The sequence below is a fragment of the Dipodomys spectabilis genome, unplaced genomic scaffold, assembly GCF_019054845.1.
Source record: "Dipodomys spectabilis isolate Male_0828 unplaced genomic scaffold, ASM1905484v1 ptg000054l, whole genome shotgun sequence".
Classification (NCBI taxonomy): Eukaryota; Metazoa; Chordata; class Mammalia; order Rodentia; family Heteromyidae; genus Dipodomys; species Dipodomys spectabilis.
The window spans coordinates 14,913,997-14,935,895 of record NW_024870731.1 but is presented as its reverse complement, the minus strand read 5'-3'; the positions used below and the strand labels follow the sequence as shown (position 1 = coordinate 14,935,895).

At 39.1% G+C, this 21,899-nt stretch overlaps 1 protein-coding gene across 1 annotated transcript in view; it reads left to right on the top strand.

The window, feature by feature from the left end:
• Positions 1 to 21,899, top strand: part of Znf385d (zinc finger protein 385D) — a 243,059-nt gene that overhangs the window by 162,570 nt on the left and 58,590 nt on the right. Inside the window, exons 4-5 of the mRNA XM_042680295.1 lie at positions 231 to 255; positions 18,906 to 18,953. Coding sequence (XP_042536229.1) covers positions 231 to 255; positions 18,906 to 18,953 — 73 coding nt within the window. The remainder of the gene's footprint in view (positions 1 to 230; positions 256 to 18,905; positions 18,954 to 21,899) is intronic.

The following is a 21,899-nucleotide window of genomic DNA, read 5'->3' as shown; positions in this document are numbered from 1 at the left end:
TTGATAGACTACCAGCTTAGCCAACACTAAATACTACTTAATTAGAAAATTATGCTGCTTTTTATTAGTTTGCCAGACTGGAAAGTTTTGCTTGCTACTAGAAAGTAGTATTATTTTTTTTTATCACTTTTGGTCAAATTTATGTTAGGTAATTTATAACTTGTACCTAAAACCATTTCAACCTTGGTTTTTATGTTCATGCTTGTTTTATAGTGCTATCTAGAAAATAGAATTCGCTGGCAAAATAAAAGTGAGGTCTTAAATACAAAAAAACCTGTTTTTAAAGTTAGTTTCTTTCTATATGAATATAAAAATTATCAGATAAAAAGAACAAAAATCTCCATGAAAGAAGATTAGATACTTAGGATGGATATTTTCTACTATGAATTTTTATATTGTTAATGTATTGTTAAGATTAATTCTTTGGGAAAACTATGGTAATATTTAGTGCAGTTATTTTGGTGACTACAAATGCAGAAAATTGGAAAGCACTCCTTCACAGTCCATACATGCACGTTCCTTCCTGCATTACTAAGAAACTTCAACAATGTAAATAGTAACATGTAGCAATAAAGTACAGTTGTCCCAAGAATCTGCGAGGCATTCGTTCTAGGATCCTTTAAGGACATCAAGGATACTCAGGTCCTTTGTCCAACATTTATTATGTCCAAAATAGTATTTTCATACAATGAAGGTACACCCTTCTGTATATCTTCCATAATCTTTATGTAGCTTGTAATACCAAATATAGTGTAATGCTATGCAAATAACATTCTGTGGGTGATTGTCCAATGCATGTGCAATTTTATTTCAGATAGTTCAATTTTCAGTAGATTGGATCCTCAATGAAGATCACATAGTTATGGAACACTGAAGATAATGTAGTCCAAAGTTCAAAGTTCATCACTAATTTACCCTACAAAGCTATTACTTTCCTAAACCAAAAATATGTAGTTTTCAGTTACATGACTGCTTAAAAATTTTCATGTGTCCTTGTGTAAAATGCAACATGTTATCCTCATACCAAAAGAAACCTGGAAGAAGTTTTTCTAAGCTATTGACATTTTAAACCAATTGCAGAACAGAAATGTGAATATATCTAGAATGGTACAGCATTCACAATTATTGCTTTGTTAGTCGAAGTATATATAACATAAGCCTCTCTATTGCTAGATTGTAGGAAAAATATGTTAGAGTTTTGTCTTCTTATTATTTCCTTACGTAATCTCTGTCAACTTTCTTGTCTTAGAGAGATGCTGAACCTCTTGTCAGACGAATGGATTTCAAATGGGGTTTTGGTAAAATCACTTCTGTGCAATTCAAGATCATAACCATCAAATAGGCCGTTGTGTTAAAAACAGATGTAAAAGCTAGGGTTGAGAAATGGTAGGATGACCCAATCACCCGTTCATCAGGGCTTTCAAATCCACTGAAAATTTATTTATTTATTTATTTATATGCTGGTACTGGCTGTTGAACTCAAAGCCTGAATGTTATTTCTTAGCTTTTCAGCTCAAAATGGAACTCTACCACATAAGCCACTTTTATCTTTCTTGTGGTTAATTTGAGATAGGAATCTCATTTTCCTGCCAAGGCTGGCTTTCAACCACAATCCTCATATCTTTGAGTAGCTAGGGTTACAGGTATAAGTCACCAGTACCTGGCTCTACTGAATAGTTTTGTCAGCTATTATTCTCTTCATTCAAACTGGGTGCTAGTGACTCATACCTGTAATTGCACTCAGGAGGCTAAAATCTAAGTGTTACAATTTGAAGCCAGTCCAGGCAAGAAAGGCTGTGAGATTCCTAAGTCCAATCAACCAGCCAGAAGCCAGGAATGTAGCTGTGGGTTAAGTGATAGAGAGCTGACTTGATCAAAAAAAGTTCAGGGACACAATGCCCAGGGACTGAGTTGAAGCCTCACAACTAGCATTAAAAAAATAAGTGAACAGCTTCCACCAAGTTTAGAACTAAAGAGGAGGCTTCAATAGCTCTTCTGAGGTCTATCACACAGGAATTTAATATTTTTATAATACAAATAGTAATGAAAGAAATAAGTCTAGTGGAACTTGATTGATTAGTTTTCTGTTGTGTTTTATTTTCTTACAAAGATTGTATTCAGAATCCATAATGCAAGCCAATTCAATTTGTGGGCACATTGTCCTCAAATTGATTCAGTTTTGCTATAGGTTTTCAAGAATACTTGTCTTTCTTAAAACCGTGAGAAAGCTGTTGGTTTGTTTCTCAAAGTCCCACCCAGTGAAAGCTTCTGCATAGCCGGGAATTCAGCTGTCTCCTTACTGCAGAAAACAAGATAATAAAATAAATGTTTATTCTGATATGGCTGCCACAGTCTGATTTGGCCAATGTACACATTTGCTGTGAGCATCTCAACTCATATTCATTTTATCCTGGCCTTGTGGCAATCACATATATGGCCATTTCGAATCTCTGTAGTGTATTTTATTTAGTTAATGCTTTACCCAAACACATGTGTGCATACTGGTAAACGTATGCCTTTATGTTAGTGTGTAAATTTAAATTAAATTTTCACAACTCAGGATTACAACCAGTAAGTACACACTACCAAAAACAAAAAAATGAGAGGTGAGCCTGTCTGACACACTAGGTAATGTCAGTGGATATTACATTACCTCTGGGTACTGTGGATCTTGCTGATCTGTTTAGAGCAGAGATACTCAACTTTTACCCAATTATGTTCATATTTCCTGTGGATTCTTCTTAAAAAGTACTTTATATTTGAACAAGATTTTTCAATGTAATAAAGTTAAACTTGGCCAACGTAGGTGCCTGAATTGAGATCTTTTATTAGTTGATCTGTAAAATCTGAAATGAGATTTCCTCACTATATTGTAAGACCTAAATAGGAAAGATCTGCATCTCTGATTTGGAATTTCTAGTCATGGTATCCAACAAGGAAATAAAGAATAATGATAACAAACTTTTAAAAAAGCAAAAAAGAGAGTCTGTTTTTCTTCAAGAGACCAGGTAGCTAATATATTAGCCCCCATGGCCACTACTCAGTTCTAACAGTGCTCCATGAAAGCAGCCACTGGTAATATAGACATAGATGAATATGACTGTAACCTAGCAGAAGATCTAGAGATTCAATTACTGAATCTAAGAACTTTTTAATGATTGTTCCTTTGTGCAATAAGGGAGCAGTCCAAGCTTTGTAGTGAAAAAGAAAATCACCTATTAACATTGTCTCTCATGATGCTGGTGGCTCTCTGTCTGGAGCTGTTTCTTCCGCATGTGGGTATGGGATGTATTACTGCATTAGGGTCAAATGGAAGTTTGTGTGGAGTCACACCAGTGTTAGTGTGATGCTGCTGCTTGCTTGTGGGCTGGAACTTCAGCAAGGACTGTCTGCTGGAGTGACCTCTAGTGACCTATCCATAGGGTGAACAGAGATGTTTTTGTCGCATGTTTTCTGGGTTACAAAGGCAGCCAGGTTACGCTCATGACCTAGTCACTAAAGTCTCTGTCTTTGCACTGTACTGTATTGGTTGAGACAGGCTCCAGGGAAAAGGCAATGACTTTTCACTCAATGAAAAGAATGAGCGACAGTCACATTGTAAGAAGAACATACGATGAGAGCTATTGCTTCAGTTCTTTTTGGAAAGTGAACCTGCCACAGTGATGTTTTGTTATGCATTTAAAAAAGTTGGAACAGAAGCAGAAAAGGTACAGCAGCAAGATTTGGAAAGCAAAGGGGGAGAAATTGGCATAATGGGAATCATATATTGATACAATAATTGATATTGATAATGATATATTGATATTGATGATAGTCATTAAAGCAATCAGGGACTAAAACCTGGATTTGTATAAGGTTCCATCCTTACATATCCATATACATACATACATACATATATATATATATATATATACATACATATAAACACATATGGTGAATGGAGACTTATTGTCAAGGTGATGTACAGAGGTGTGACAGTTATATAAGTAAGGTAATAAGTACATTTCTTGTCAAACTTGTTACCCCTTCCCTCATTTTTCTCCTACTTTCCTTCCCCCAGCCCACCCCCCTCTCCAAGTTGTACAGATCGTTTCCAACATAGTGTCTTGTGTACATCGCTGTTGCATTGGTTCCCCCTTGTCCTTTGTCTCACCATTCTGTTGTTCCCCTTCCTTTCCGTAATACAAATACATGTATATACAATAGCAAACTTTTAAGTGGTCAGAAGAAGGTTGTGAGCTGGGTGCTGGTGGCTCATAATTGTAATCCAGCTACTCAGGAGGCTGAGATCTGAGGATTGTGGTTTAAAGCCAGCCTGGGCAGGAAAGTCTGTGAGAGTTTTATCTCCAGTAAACCACCAGAAAACCAGAAATGGCTCTCTGGCTCAAGTGGTAGAGTGCTGGTGAACTGAGGAGCTGAGGGACAGTGCCCAGCACCACGACCGAGACACACACACACACACACACACACACACACACACACACGAAGACGTAAAAGATTTTGAGTACAAGTCCCAACAAATAGGAGGACATCAGAAAGTGGTTTCCATTCTAGAGTAGAAGAATGGGGTGTCCTTCACCTCAGGACAGCACGGGGAAGGATCTCATTGATGTTCTTGCCAGTCTGGATCCCACTGTACATCACAGACTGGGTCTATGACAGGGCAGATCAATAGGTGTTTCAGAGTGGAGAAGTCAAGTGTTGACTATTGGACCTGGTCCTGACAGGTGACACATATGAAAAAGTCTCCCTGAAATGACTTGATTAGCTGGTAGGTTTGACATCACAAATCCAAAAATAGACAGAAGCAGCCAACTGAGGGCAACAAAGAAGCAGGGAGTCTTTAAAACTCCATTCCCTAACTTCTCCAGTATTTTCTGTGCTCCATACGCCACTGCCTGCATTAAAGCCCTCAGAAGTGCCCTTCTGAGCAGGCGCCCAGCTACGGGAGCCTGGAGACATCTGTTGTGCCATTTCAACCCTCCATTCTCTCCACTGGGCCTTCTTTGTTTGTGGACCAAATGTGCCTATTTTTTGCTCCACTGATTTAATATCCCCAGGAAAGCTCATAATGTAATCAATCATAAAAGTTGGATCTGAGTGGGAAGTCTTTAGAGTTTCATCTTGAACCTTTCCATGGGACCCACCCCCCCAGTCTGCCCCATAGCCCCCCATGCCCCAGACCCCCTGTACTAGGTAGCTACACTTGGAGTTGCTACCTTCTCACTGTTTTGAATGCATAAGCTATTGAAATCAATGTCTTCTGTGTGTGTGTGTGTGTGTGTGTGTGTGTGTGTGTGCTGTGTAGGCACCACATATATGCTTGTGTGCACGTGTTTGTGTATGTGCTGCCATGCCTCTATCAAGAAGCAAGGAAAATTTCCTTTTTCCTTTAGCTGCTTTTTAAAACAGGTTTCAGTCCATTAAAAGCAAAAGAGAGCATTAAGTGGCATTCTTTAGCTTTTAACTGGTGAGCTTTCATCAATTTATTAATAAACTCTCACTGCAAATGTGCTCGTTACAGGCTAGAGCTTTAGGCTGGCTCTAGCAGCAAGAGCAATGTCCTCTGGGACCAGAAATCCAATTTGAAGTTCTGCCTTCAGGTAATGCATTTGGACTGTTTTGGAGAGATTAAACAAATAAATGCCAAAACTTTCTTTCCAGACAGCTAAAACTGAATGGTTTGTTTTGTTTTGTTTTATTGTTTTTGTTGTTTTTTCTCTAAAATGCTGGCCTAAGAATACAGCCTAGAAGCATTGTGCCAGGTAGACCCAAGTCTTATTCCAGTTTCTATGTCCTTAATGTCATTGCGGTCCCATTTCTACTGAGCTGTTCATGTAGGAACAATAGAACTGGAAGCCTTCATCAGAATTCTTATAGAGACAGATTTGCCTTCACGGTAGCTATGATAGAAGATTTGATTTTAGATGCATAGACATATTTGTTATTCTAAGCTTCTTAAACAACAGATATCCCTCCTTTCTCCATGGGAATTGTGTTGCCCTTTTTGCCTTGATTTTCAGGAAAATAAGAACAAATGTTATGCATTGGGAATGGGAAAGGAAAGAGGTAGAGAAAGGAAAACAGAAATGTAAATTTATCTTTAGTTATAAAATTTCAACCTGGAGAGATTATATTGAAATATATCTTCCTGTCTTTTTCCAGAGTATTGTGCTTGGGAATCTTATGGAAGACTGGCTTTGTTTTAACAAAAGTATTTTATTTTCTTTGCATATCCAGTTGTGATACTAATAATAGCTAATATATAAGAAACACTTGATGAGAGTCTAACACTCTAATGTTTTACGTTGATTGATTAGTTCAATACAAGAACTCAACAAAGGTTTTGACCTTATTCTTGAATAAGATAATGTAGAATTGAGAGGTTAAACATCATGTTTTCACTTAGATATTTGATTCTTTATCCTCCATCAATTTTCTCCATTCAATAACTATATTAATGTTGTTATATGTGCATGTATTCCATGAATCTGTGTGCATTCACACATGATTGCATTGTGTGTGTGTGTGTGTGTGTGTGTGTGTGTGTGCATGTGTGTGTGTGTGTGTGCCAGAACCATGGCTTGAACTCAGGACCTGGGATTCTTTCTTGGCTTTCTTGCCTCAAGGTTCTAATACTTGAGCTAGCCCACAGTCTGGCATTTTGCTGGTTAATTGGGAAAAAGAATCTCTTGCACTTTTCTATCTAGGCTGGTGTTGAACAATGACCTTCTAGGACCCAGCCTTTTGAGTATCTAGGATAACAGGCATAAGCCCCAAGCACTTGGCCATTGTGTGCATCTTTACAATTGGAAACATAAGTAAATGTTTAGGATTGACAACAACAAAAATGGTGGTGATAGTAAACCTATTATTGTCATGTTAGGTGAGACTTGGAATTTGATATGATACTCACCCAAAGCTCTCATTTCTTTCAATTTCCAAGTTCTGTTATATTTGGGCCATTTAATTAATTCTAGCCAATGGGTTTATGAGTAAAGAAGGTCAGATTTTGAACTACTGTGTCTTCAGTCAACTAAACAAAACAAAACTAGCTTGGAAAACCAGATTGTAAGTGACGGCAATAATTTGTTAAAAGTAACAGAGTTTTTTGAAAAAGAAAACTAAAGATAGTTACCCTGGAGAAATTTAGTGGTATAAGATGAGCTGTTTTCAAATACCTGATAAGGTGCAGCATAATAATTACAATCTTGCATTACATAGTTGTAAGAATACAACAGAGGATCTCACTTGGATCAGCACAAATAAAACCTTATTTCTGATAAAAGATTTCTCATTTTAGATATTCTATCATATTTGTGAATTTCATACTTACTTTTATAGATTTTCAGCCACTCATAGTACAAGTTGAGAACATGTCTGTCTCTTTCATGGCAGTTTTCTTAGTTCTTTACATGTAATTAGCTTGAGATTTCAAAAAAAATAAAAAGACAAAATAAGACATAGCTGGGTACTGGCAGCTCTCAACTGTAATCCTAGCTACTTGGAGGCTGAGATCTGAGGATCAAGGTTTGAAGTCAGCCCAGGCAGGAAAGTCTGTGAAACTCCTATTTCCAATAAACTACAGAAAACCTGGAAGTGGCACAGTGACTCAAGTCATAGAACCTTAACCTTAACCTTGAGCAAAAGAAGCTCAAGGACAGTGCCCAGGCCCAGGCTCTGACTTCAAATCCCAGGACTGCACACGCACACACACACACACACACACACACACGCACACACACACACACACACACACACACACACACACACACACTCACTCACGCATGCACCTCTCCCACACACTCAAAGATATAGTCATCAAACAAATAAATGAACAAAAGAGTGTATAAATGAAAAAATAACAAATTATCTTTTTTTTTTTTTTGATCCAGTCGTGGGGCCTGAACTCTGGGTTTGGGCGCTGTCCCTCAGCTCTTCAGCTCAAGGCTAGAGCTCTACCACTTGAGCCACAGCGCCACTTCCAGCTTTTTTCTTTTTGCTTATGTGGTGCTGAGGAATCAAACCCAGGGCCTCAGGCATGCAAGGCAAGCACTCTACCACTGAGCCACCTTCCCAGCCCAACAAATTGTCTTTTATCCCATAGAGTAACCCAGATACATTCCTGACATTGGAAACCCTTATGTGGGCTTGTCACTAGGTTTTATGAGTATTTTGTAATAACCTGGGTTGGGGTTATGGCCAAACTGATCCAGTGGTTATCCCAAAACCCTGATCTTCTGATCTTTACCTTTATACTGTTCTTCATTCCTGGTAATGATCTTGGAAAGCTTTTCATTTTTGCGTCCCTAACAGATAGGAAATTCAGTCAAGATGTTTGTTGTTACAAAAGCACAGAGAAATATTGCGAGCATTTTTTGAGCCCTTCCTGTTTGTGAAGACATTCATCATCTTTTGATAACTTGTCACATCACGTTCAGAGAAATGGACAGCGTGTACTTTGTAATCAGGACAGGAGCCTGTAGTGTGACTGATGTGAGCTTGATCAGTTATCATTGTCAAATATGAGCCTCAGAAATGCGTGGCTTTGAAAGGCTTGTGCTTGTATTTATGATGCTTGGCTCCATTTTTCCATAGGTGGTTATAAATTAATGCATACAGGGGCACCTCATTTCAAGTTGGGTTCTCATATGTATGCATAACGAAGTCTTGATCATCAGGCAGATTAGCCTCATCATTCACCAAGCATCCTTTCCACTCAGCTGATCTCTAGCTGAATTTGTGACTTTCCAGATAATTATGTTTAAGCTCTGCTAAGTCACTTTCCACAGAGGGTTTACCTCTACCTTGCAGCTATGCGTAGCTAGTTACTCAGCACCTACCCCAGGCTGCTGTGGCAGGTGGAAGTTTGAGAAGAGCTTCCTGCCTTCAAGGAGGTTGCAGTCTTGCTTTGTAGATTTCACCTTAAAGGTACAAGTGAAAAGGGCTACATAGAAGTGGCATTTGTGACAGAGGGGCAGGATGGGTGTGGGAAGAGAAGGGGATTATTTCTAGGTTTCGAAGCTCTGCTTCACCCTTCAATGGTCTTCATTTTACGATTTCATTGGAACCTCTCATGTCTACATTATGAGCCTCCTTCTGACCTTTCAAACACAGAAGCCTTGTGTATGAGGATGCTCATTTTTTTCAGTTGGTGATGGCAATACCCTCTCTCAGAAACACTTGCAGGTCAAAGAAGCTTTGGCCTGTGGTCTAGGCAAATCCATCTGCTTTAAACACAGCCACGGGAAATTTCTGGTTTTAGACACTAGAGAAGGTCCTTCTAACCTAGTCCTGCTCATGACAACTCTGAAGCCTAGACAGAATCCAGGAAGACAGTCAGGAGACCAGGCCAGGGAAAGAATGGGGTGAGAAAAGGGCCGGTGAGGTACCTCAGGATTTGAGGCGTTACCAAGTGGAGAGCTTCCCACTCTCCTTTTATGTGCCTGCTTGTTTCTTTGTTTTGTTGCGTCCTACACATGCCAACCCATGCTTCAGTGGAGTCTGCACCCAGAACTGCCAAAAGATAAAGTCAGAACAGCCCCAAGCCAAGCCTGCTCTTTCCACTCCTGTGTCAGGCCTGGGAGAGCAGCACCATAGGAGGGGATCCCTTTCAAGCAGCCCAGCTGTACTCCCAAGGAATGCCAGGAAAATGCTGTGCGTTTTCCTCCCTCCCCCCAGCCCCATACAGAAAGGGATGGAAGCTTCCTGCTAACCATTGCTGCCACAATCCGAGTCAGGGAAACAGAATAAAACTAAAAAAAAAAAAACTATGCCAAGTCCCACCCCTCACATATACAGAAAGATTCAGACCTCCTCTATACTTTAGGGAAGAAAAATCACAGAAAAGCATAAACAATGTCAGGCAAAAAGCTGGAGCCTGTTTGTTTCCACGTAAGTACCACTTTTGTTTCAATAAACACGCTAATAATACAGTTACTCAATTTCCTCTGCAGTTATATCAAAGATATCCGACAGGCCAGGCATTTAATTTTGGAAGTAAAGTTTTATTTGCACACCATGAAAACAAACAAAAATAGAGAAATACAAGGCAGAGCACCGTGGACCAGTCCCAAGCTGGGAAAATGAATTTGGACCCTTTAAACATCTTTCTTTGGCAAGCTGGCCTGAGGTTAACCATTGTCAGTAGCTGGGAATGGAAAAACAACAAAAGGAAGGAGGCTTTGTACCTGGCCTTAGGTGCTCACAAGCAATATCCAGTTTGTTGAAAGATTCTTCTAGAGCTGCCATATTCCTGAAATGTTTGGCAGTCAGAACAATCCATAGATTAGCAGCTTTCAAAACACCCTCAAGACCGAATTCTGTGACTGTTCCTCTGACAAGATATTTAGTAAGAAGTTTTTCATAAAGAACTTATTTCCAGCAAGTTCCACCAGGAATTCCTAATGCTTTAGGAATGTCTAGCCTTCAGTGAGTGGTGGCCATACCCCTCTTCCATGAGGTCTGGTGTTTAGCTCTGAGTTGAGGAGTCATCTTTGTCCTGAACCAGAGGTCCTGGCCCTGTGAAGGTATGAGCCTGCTCTTCTGCCTCCTACTCCAAAGTTATTTAGAGATCTCTGTAAATTTTGCCAGTTGTATTTAATCAATCCTATTGCAGTCAACACTAAACTTCCAATTACTATTTGCCTTCTTGCTTGCTTTCTTTTTTAATCTTTAAAGAGTTGTACAAAGGAGCTGCCATTCAACAAAGCAGTTTCATAAAATTCAATGCAAATCTATAAAATTAAGAAAATCAAAGGAAGTGGTGGGGTTGACAGGGTTGGGAGAGAATTATGAAAGGGATGACTTTGATCAAGATGCGTTTTATTCACAAAATGCTTTCTGTCTTGATTGGACTCTGATAAAGAGTGACATCAAAGGCACGGTCCATAATAGAAAAGTAATGATAAATTGGATTTAAAAATTACAAATGTTTGAGCTAGAAAACAAAACTATCAGTCCAGGAGGAAATACCTTAGATTTTCATATCAGACAAAAAGTACATGACAAATAATCTAAATTTAACAATAAAAAAGCAAACTACCTAAAATGAAAATAGGAAACAGCCTTAAACATTCATTCTACTGAGGAATGCACAGATGGTCAAAAGCATATAAAAAGATATTCCATATCCAGCCCCTTAGCTACAGGGAAAATGCAAGTGAAAACATGGTAAGACAATACTACTCACCTGTTAGAATGGCTACAAAAAAAATAAATACTAATTCTGACAACACTAAGTGCTGACGAGGAGACAAAGGAACTAGGTCTTTTCATATATTGCAGGGGAAAAGAAAACTAACCAAGCTACTGAGTCAGTCTGGCAGTTCCTATGAACATATGGTTGCCATATGACCAAACAATCTTACTCTAAGTATTTGCCCAAGAGGAATGGAAACTTCTGTTCACACAAAAATCCAAATATAAATGTTTACAGCAGTTTTACTAATCCTCATCAAATACTGGAAACAATCCAAATGCTTTTCTTGAGCAAATGGACTAACAAATTATAATAACTCACAATTGTAGAATGCCTCTTTGTAACTAAGAAGAATAAACTACCAAGTGTAGCAAGTTGGGTAGATTTCAGATACATAGTGATGAGTGAACAAAACCAGTCTGAAGAGGTTCATGTATGCTCTATTACTTTTTCTTTATTCTTTCCTTTTTTCCCCCCTCAGCCATCGAGCTTGAACTCAGGGCCTGGGTTCTGTCTCTGGGCTCTTTTTCTCAAGGCTAACATTCTACCCCTTTAAGCCACAGCACCACGTCTGGTTTTCTGAAGGGTAATTGGAAATAAGAGTCTCACAGACTTTCCTGCCTAAGCTGGCTTTGAACTGTGCTTCCTAGATCTTAGCTTCCTGAGTAGCTAGGTTTATAGGCGTGAGTCACCAGCATCTAGCCTTTATAACTTTGTCTATGCAGATTTCTGAGTTAAACAATTGGCGTGGTTTCCAGAGCTTAGGGTTAAAGGAAGCTGTGCCAGTAATGGGGTAGCAAGAAATATTTTTTTTTAAGAAATATTTGTTTTAAATGAATGAATAATGTAGTGTGATTACAAAAGTCAACATGTGTGATTTCACAGACATATATGGAGATTACATGCTGAAACCGGTAAAAATCCAACCAAAATCCACTATTTTGTTAGTACTGTTGTCTAGTATCAGTTTCTAACAATGTTTCTGTAGTGACATATGATGTATCAGTGAAGGAATTTGAGGGAAGACTGAGTAGAGACACATGAACAATGGTTTGTACCTTGTATGTGGGTCTATAATTGGTTCACAGTGAAAATTAAGCAAATTAGCAATGACAACAATAGCAATAGAAACAGAAGGAGACACAGAAATTAAACAAGAACCATGTAGAAGGCCAGGGCTTAGCCTCTTGGCTAATACTACCTCGCACTTGACACTTGATTGTACGCACAGGAATTAGCATTTTAAAAATATACAGATGATTCTACTGATAGCAGAGATTGGAAAACCAGTGATTTGAATTAACTTTAGAGTAAAAGTCAGCTTTGCCTAGAAGGGAGTATTTATGGAGGACTGTTCTCCAGGTCTTCTGGGTTTATGGTATTTGGAAGTACTGCTTTGTGTGTACACATGCATATGCTGGTCCTGGGGCTTGAACTAGGGGCTTGGGCACTGGTTTTGAGCTACTTTTGCTCAAGGCTAGTGATCTACCACTTGAGCTATAGCTTCGCTCCTGCAATTTTTAGTGTTTATTGGAGATAAGAGTCTCATTGACTTTACTGCCCGGACTGTTGTCAAACTCTGATTCCTGGATCTCAGCCTCTTCAGTAGCTAGAATTAAAGGTGTGAGACACCAGTGCTCCACAGCACTGCTTCTGTTGGCTTGTATTTATTCATTCATTCATTCATTTATTTATTTATTTATTTTCAGTGCTCGATTTCCAGGGTGGACCAGGGTCTAGAGCATTCTAGCTAGTGCTGAACTCTACCTCCCAGCAGCCTGCTCTTTAATAATCTTAGGCAAAGATGTCTGAGATTAGGGGTTGGTAATTTTTTAATGCAAAAACCAGGTGGAAATATTTTTAATCTTCACATACCCCATAGACCCTGTCAAGGCTACTTAATTCTACAACTGCTGTGCAAAAGCAGTCATTGACAGTATATAAACAAAGGGGTATGACTGTGTTTCTATAAAACTTTATTTATGAAACAAGGCAGTGAGGGGCTGGGAAGGTGGTTCAGTGGTAGAGTGCTTGCCTTGCATGCATGAGGCCCTAGGTTTGATTCCTCAGCAACACATATGCAGAAAAAGCCTGAAGTGGCACTATGACTCAAGCGGTAGAGCGCTAGCCTTGAGCTGAGGAGCTGAGGGACAGCACCCAGGCCCCATGACCAACAAAACAACAATAACCAAAAAAAACAAGGCAGTAAGATTTAGCCTCACAGGTCACCATTTGCTGACCCCAGATTTATATAACCAATTATGGGATGGTCTTAATGGGGTTTTGTAACCCTGTTCTGAATTGTATGGTTGCTTTGTATTTCTTTTTTTTTGAGACGTGGTTGCCCAATCTTGCCTCAGACTTCCTAGTAGTTGGGACTACAAGTTACCGCCACACCCTGCCCTAATCAGAAGAAATAAATAAGTCCAGGTCAATAATATCAATGGCTCTATTAATCACTCTTGCTTGACTAGACTTAATTTAGTAAGTTAGTGTGGTCTCCTCACTTAAAATGAAAAGTTACAGGTTATAAAAAAAAGTCACGAGGACTGTGAAGTTTCCGGAAATGACATCCTAGGAAATGAGTGAAGAGATTAGAAAACTAAACATAAAATAGAACTATGTAGGAGATGAAAAAAATTAGGGTTATTCTCCTATTTATGGATCAACAACTATATATGAACACCTACCTATGCTGTTCCAAGATGCAGGTTAAATTCAAGTCATTAAGAATGACTTTTTGAATGTATGTGTGCCATCCTGTAGGCCTAGGAGCTGTTCCTAAGCTTTTCCACTGAAGTAGTGGTCTATCATCTGAGCCACTTCCTCAATGTGTGGCTTTGGGGGAAGTAGTTCATTGGAGATAAGAGTCTCACAAACTTGAGCCATGATCCTCAGATCTCAGCCTCCTAAACAGCTAGGATTTCTGTCATAAGCCAACAACTCTGGCTGATAATGATTTTTTTTTAAAGTGCAAAGAGCAAGGTGTGGTGGTATGAGCTTGCAATCACAAAGTTTGGGAAGCTGAGGCTGGGAGATCTCATCTTTAAGTCCTACCTGGACTATATACCTTGCCTAGGAGAGAGAGAGACAGAGACAGAGACAGAGAGACAGACAGAGAGACAGACAGAGACAGAGAGAGACAGAGACAGAGAGGAAGGAAGGAAGAAAGGAAGGAAGGAAGAAAGGAAGGAAGGAAGGAAGGAAGGAAGGAAGGAAGGAAGGAAGGAAGGAAGGAAGGAAGGAAGGGGAAAAAAGAAAAGTTATGAAGTTATGAGTAAATACAATTTAAAATTAATAATACCATGTATCTATCTGATAATGGCCAGTTTTATCTTGTCATATGATAAGCCTATGTCTTCTGAGGGGAATATTAGTGGAAATAACTGTCTAGGTGCTGGTGTCTGCTGCCTGTAATCCTATCTATTCAGAAGGCTGAGACCCACAGGATTGTGGTTTGAAGCTAGCCTGGGCAGAAAAGTCTTCCAGGCTCCATTACTCAATAGCTAGCAAAAAGCTGGACTAGAGGTATGGCCCAAGTTGTAAAAGCATCAGGCCAATACCAAACTGAGCAAGCAAAAGGCCCTCAATCGAAACCCAAGTACTGGCAGATTAAAAAAACAATCTTTTTGTACATTTTTATTATAAAAGTATTTTACAGTTACCTTAGCAAGGTAATGAGTACATTTCCTATGGAGCATTGTTGTTTCCTCCTTTGTTTTTCCCCTACCATCCCTTCTTTGCTACCTCCACAACTACCCCTCAATTGTTTATGTATTGGACAAAATGAATTGTTTAGAATACTATATCTAAATGTACATCTGAATATATTTCAAGAACAGATGAGTGTTAAATTACTTGTTACAATGAAAGGGATCCATACCCTCTGAATGAAAGTGGCTTATTGGGAGATACCAAAATCTAAACTTACAGAATTAATAAGCAACTAAATGACAACTATCATCAGAGAATTAATGTACTAGTGAACCAGGTTATATGTATTGTGTATCTTACTGATCAGTAAAATACAAATGTCCCTCTTTGCCTTTGGACCTTTCTCTAGTGGAAGAAGGTATAAAGAGGGTGTACACTGGTATTTCAACTATCCTGCGTTATGATACGACATTGAGCTATAACAGGTGAAACCAACAAGGTCACTTCCTGAGTCCTTGGCCCATTTTTTTTCCTACACAAATAAGAAGTTCATCCTGTGCTGAGGAGGAACCAGGGGCTTTCTCCACAGTAGGAAATGCTAGGCAAGTGCTCTACCACTGAGCTACATCTGCATCCCTTGGTTCTCAAAGACAAGTACTCCCTGGGCAGCCCAAGCTGGCTTTCAACTCACCATCCTCCTGCCTCAGTTTCCGGATACCACATTACAGGTGTGAACACCACCACATTACACTATATGGACTTTTCTAATTTCTCCTTTTCTTTGTGTATATGTGTGGATCCACCAGGCTGACTGCATGCCACTCTCTCTGTAAAGAATATGTTCACATGGGGGTGGGGATGACATTAAAATCAAATCTCCTTTGTTAGTTTTCTAAGCAGAGAATTCTAATCTGTGGTAGCTATGGATTTTATTTCCATTAAAAAAGAAACCAAAAAGGAATAATCTGTGTGTTTAAATAGCAATAATTACCATAGATTCTGCTTGCGTTCAGACTCTGAGTACATCAGGAAGCATTTGTCATAGCTAATGCATTTCTGTCACATCAAGGAATATTGGAGAGGAGCTTCTATAATGAATATTAATGTAAGAGCCTGCCATAAGTGAAGCAAATTATAGAGGCAGGTAAATGGAGAATTAGTGGCGATTGCAAAGCAGCCTTTCATTACAAATTAAGTCCTTCTTAGATGTTAATAAAAATTTAAGGCCCTCTGTAGTCACCAGGGACCTGGCAAACACTGATAGGAATTGCAGAGAATTTCCCTTGTACTCCAGTTCTCAGTCAAGAGCCTTAAATAAGTTTGTCATACAAAGGGATATTTGCATGTCTTAGTTTTTTTATTCTATCCCTTAAATACATTTTCTCCTAAAGAAATCTACTGCCTTGCGGAGTTAATTCATTTGAAGTCCAAAGATAGTTCCAGATGCATATGTTTAGTGAATACATTAAGTAAATAGAGCACTTTTGTGTTCATTGGAGCTCTGTGCTGTATAAATAAGAGGTCATTAACACATCATTACATGTGTTAATTACACATGCTTAATGATAGTTCAGATATGAAAAAGAAAATCTCTAGGAAAGCTACACAGAGCAAAGATAAATTTCTCAAGTGGTAGCCTAGATGAAATGCACAGAGTTATGTGCATTTCTTGTTAATTGAGTGAAATGTATTTACATTGCTAGAATAACTCTGAAGTGTATGGTTAAAAAACACCTTTACTAGACTACTAGTTCAAATATTAAAAAAATTAACTTAATAATTTATGTTTTGGTCTGAAGTAGTTAATACATACATACAATCTTTTCTAAGCAGTATTTATGAGAAATTTATGGTTATCACTGGATCCTGCCATACATTTCATTAGCGTTACTATCTTAATTATATATCAGTCAAACTCAATACATAACAAAGATTTTTATGACCTAAAAGTTTAAAAATTCTTATTAACCCCTTTCCCTGCAAATTTCCTTACTACTAAACCTGAACAAAGAGAAAGAGAGAAAAATACTACATTTTTCTTGCTGTGTTACTGGGGACTTTGTTTTCTTACTGAAGATATGCATAAACTTGAATGCAAGGGGCTGCCCTGTCTAGGCATGAAGCAGTACTGGGAAAGAGCAATCTTACTCCAGGCATCTGATTCTTGCCATAAGGGACAGTTTAGGATACATAATATGATGAGGACATAGGTCTCAGCAGTTCACAAAGCAAAAGTTTGTTCTTACTATAGCTCTGTCCAATGTATATTTATTTGAGGTACAGACTAATAAAGCTGGTACCTTGTGGTATTGCTTACTTCCAGGGGAGAAACTAGAAGTTTTAGGGTACCCCTTATTTAAGTAAGTTTCCTCCTGCAATCTGGAAGGTGGCATTGGTTAATTTCACTCTTTTGGGCGGTGACAAGGTAGATGGCATAATGAAATCTAATGGCAACAGGGTACAGAAGGGAGAAATTGAATAGCAGGGCAGGACACTGAAAGACAATACACATTCTCCACAAGGATCCTCTCACCCACACAACACATCTCCATTGGAATAACCAGCAGGTTGGGATGTGTAATGTGCTAAGGTGATGCTAATGTAGCCCTGACATGCTCGATTCTTTTGTGGATCCTGTGTTGAGTGAAACCTCATACCACTTTCGTAGAGACCCCCTGAACAAAATTCTCATTAAGGATGATGGAGTGAGAATTAGAGCATGCATGTTTCCCTGCTTCTTGACTGATCTGGGAAAGATACCTTCAGTGAATAGGTGGAACAGGAAGTCACTGCCACGAGTGGACTTGTGTCTTTGAGAAGTTGGAAAATTGGTGGCCACTGTGTCATTTATTGATTTTGATTCCTGAAACTCAGGCTCCAGGAGTTGACATGAAATAATTTAATCTGTGCACTGTGCACAGATTTGGGGGGATGTCAGAAGTAAGAGCAGGCCTGGTAGAAGAAACCAGAACCAGAATTTGATGTCAGCGCTGCAGAGGGAGTTTGGAAGTCCAGCCAGCAAGAGCAGACACAGTGGCCTCTGGGTATCAGGGAGACAAATGCGACCATCAGTATGATCTTGAGGAAGCAGCAGTGACTTGGAGGTCAGTGTGGGGAGGAGATTATCATGAAATTCTTCATTGTAAGGATGAGTCAAGGTCTCCCCAGAGTGTGGGAATGGATCAGAGCTAGGGCAGGAAAGGAAAGGACAGGCAGGAGGAGCATGGGGGTCTGGTGGGTGCTGTCTATATGATATGGCAAAGGAAAAGGTGACCTAAAGACTGTGAGGTGGACAGTGTTTCAGGAGCAGTGAGTTTGGGAGCTGAATTTGATCATGGACATGGAAGAGAGAGGCAGAGAGTTCCAAAAGCCTTCTGCAGATGGGAGACTGTGAAGACTGCATGTGGAGGAGCCTCCACATATCCTCACCATGTCTCCCACCATTGGCAGGGAGGAGAGCATCCTGGAATCACTCTGACGTGGGAGTAATCAGGTCCTGGCAAACGTGAAGGAGAAGAGGAAATTAATAAATAAATGAATTCAATTTCAGTTTGGATGCTGGTTTCTGGAAAGCACAGCTATTTCCTATTTAAAACGCGTAACTTTGCCTATTAGAAAAGAAAATAAAAGGGCATATAAGTCTCTTATCACACTCAAGTAGGCACACACGCCACCACCTGAGCCTAAGTGCCCCGAGGACAGGATTCAAACAAATACATGTATTGCTTTGTACCGTAAGAAGGAAAAGCTGAATGAAGTGACTCATGCCTGTAATCTCAGCTCCTTGGAGCTACTAGCTATTGAAAGGATAGTCGTGGTTTGAGGCTAGCTGGACAATAAGATATTAAGACATCCATCTCAATAAACTAGACAGGAATGGCAATATAATCTCAGGTGCATGGGAGGCATAGATTGGAGGGTTGGAGCCTCAGGCTGGACCAGGCAAAGAACATGAGACTCAAACTGGATAAAAAAAAATAGCCTAACAGAATGGAACTGAAGGCATGGACCAAGTGATAAAGGGCTTGCCTAGCAACTCCAAGGCCCTGAGTTCAAATAGTAAAATTTCTGCTCAACAGGGTTGGGTCTATCTTTTAGAGTTATCAGATAAATAATAAATATATGTTGTTCATTTGAAGGATAATTGTTTCAAAGGACTATCTCTTCAAATGACTCTCTTCCCATTTTCTGTGCCAATCCTGGTACTTGAACTCAGGGCCTGGGCACTGTCCCTGAGTTTTATTGCTCAAGGCTAGCAGCACTCTACCACTTGACCCCCAACTTCACTTCTGGCTTTTCGGTGCTTAATTGGAGATAAGAGTCTCATGCACTTTCCTTCCCTTGCCTGGCTTTGCACCACAATCCTTAGGTCTCAGCCACCTGAGTAGCTAATACTGAAGGCAAGAGCCATTCACACCCAGCACAAATTTCAATATTTTAAAAGTCTAACAACATGATCACATGTGGTGGCACATCCTTGTATCTCAGGTACAGAGGAAACGCAATGGCTGGACACCATCAGTACTTATCTACCATCTCCCTCAACAAAAGGACACACAGGATTGAATCCATGGCTAGCTTGGGCATAAAACAAGATCATACTTTGAAAATAACCAATACAATAAAAGGTTGAGGGCATGATTCAAGAGGCTGAGTGACTACCTAATAAGAACAAGGCTCTATACAAACAAACAAATAAACAAAGTCTAGCATGATGGTTCATGCCTATCCCAGAATCCTAGAAACAGAGACAGAAAAACCACAATTTGAAAGTCAGCCTGAGCAATATGCTGAGAATCTCTCTCAAAATCTAATAAATGTTGGGGTGTGGCTCAATATGGAACTCCTATCCAGCATGTTAAAAATCTTGGATTTATTTTCCCAGCCACTCAGGAACAAAAACATCTAATGCTAGAGTTCAGAATTATGATTAGAGAGCTCATTTTAAGCACAGGCTTATAATCCCAACACATGAGAGGTTGAGGAAGATCAGCCTAGCCTAAAGAGTGAGAGCCCATCTAAAAACAAACAGAAAAATAAAGAGCTTTAGCTCTTAATCCATATGACTAGAAAGTAGTGAGAAAACAGCATGCTTGTTACTGTTGATTTGCAGCACATGCAGAATGCACAGAGATACATATGAATTACTTTTCTAAAAGATGAGGTCTTTACCACAAAAATACATGGGAATGACCTTCCACTAAGCTATAAAAGGCAAGAGAAAAGGAACAGATTTCTCTGAGTGTGTTAATAGTACATGCTTTACACTAAAACTTTCATTGCCCTAAAATGTAATAGCCAGGTGCCAATGGCTCATGCCTATAATTCTAGCTGCTCAGGAGGCTGAAATCTGAAGATCCCCAAGTGAGCCCAGGATGTGAAGTCTATGAGATGCTTCTCTCCAATTTACTAGGAAAAAAACTGGAAAATGGACCAGCGGCTCAAGAGGTAGAGTGTCAGCCTTGACTGAAAAAGCTCAGGGAAAGGAAGGCCTAGAGTTCAACACCCAGTAATGCCACAGGACTAATAAGTAAGACTTTTACCTGCCTTTCATCTGTGTTACATATGTGGAGGTTTGCATTGATTATTTTCTGTGGATGATCAAAAAGAGACATGACATTTTCTCTGAGTGTATTTGAACACTTCCTTTTGATTCACCTTTATCTCCATTGCCTTCTGTAGTTTTTTAGATAGACAGTTCTCCATCAAATAGCAAATAATCTTCCTTGTATGTATCTTTGCTCCTTTTTTATTGTTATTGTAAAGGTGATGTACAGAGGGGTTAGAGTTACATAAGTTAGGAAATAAGTACATTTCTCTTTGAACAATGTTACCTCTTCCCTCTTTTCTCCCAGTTTTTTTCTCCCTACCCTTTCCCACAAGTTGTATTGTTTATTTTCAACATAGTGTCTAGTTATTTATTTATAGATATTTTTCCTATATATGACAGAGACCATTCTTCCTCAGTCAGACTTACTATGTTTAACATGATGATTGCCAGTTTCATCCATTTTCTTATAAACAACAAAAATTCTGTCCTTCCTAGCTAAGTAATACTATAAGAAATGCTGGTAGCCTGGTGCTGGTGGCTCACGCCTATAATCCTAGCTATTCAGGAGGCTGAGATATGAGGATCTCGGTTCAAAGCCAGCCCGGGCAGGAAAGGCCATGAGACTCTTATCTCCAATAAAAACCACTGGAAAACCAGAAGTGGCGCTGTAGCTCATGTGGTAGAGCGCTCACCTTGAGCTGAAGAGTGCAGGGATAACACTCAAGCGCAGAGTTCAAGCCCTACAACCAACAAAAAAAAAAAAAAAAAGAAAGAAAGAAATGTTGGTAAGAATATGGGTGAATGAAACACCATTCAGCACTGTTGGGAATATAAGTTACTATAACCCCTATGGAAATCAATGTTGAAGTCCCTTAGAAAATGAAAAACAAAACCACTATCTGATCCTGCTCTGCCACTCCTGGCCATAAAGGGGTGTAAGTCAGCATACTTACACACCTGTGTTCATAGTAGCATAGTTCACAGTATAGAATGCAGATTCTGCCTTGTTGACCTACAGCACATAAATGAATAAATCATTTATCTTTTGTAAATACATTAAAGTACTGTTTAACCATAAAGAATAGAATGTTTTGACTTTTTTAAAAATGAAAGAAATCTATGTAAATAGCAACCAGATTTTTTAAAAAATAGAGAAGCCCGTGTTTTACAACAATGAAATTTAAAAAACATATACTATGAATACCTAATACCCTGAATAAAGCCTTATTAGATAGTCATTAATGAAGATATGCTATTATTTTACATGTATTTACCTGAATATTGTAAATAGAAGTTAACTGGGTCAGGTTTGGCCTTCTTACGTATTGTTATAGAATGCATGAATACTATAGTGTAAAATTTATAGTCTAATCAAATTTCAATTCAAGAACTGAGCTAAATGAAACTGAACAATTACTGTTTTCCTCCAACTCACATTTCTGTAATATTTCCTTTTGAACACTACCTATCTTGGTAGTAGTTTTTCTTATTCTG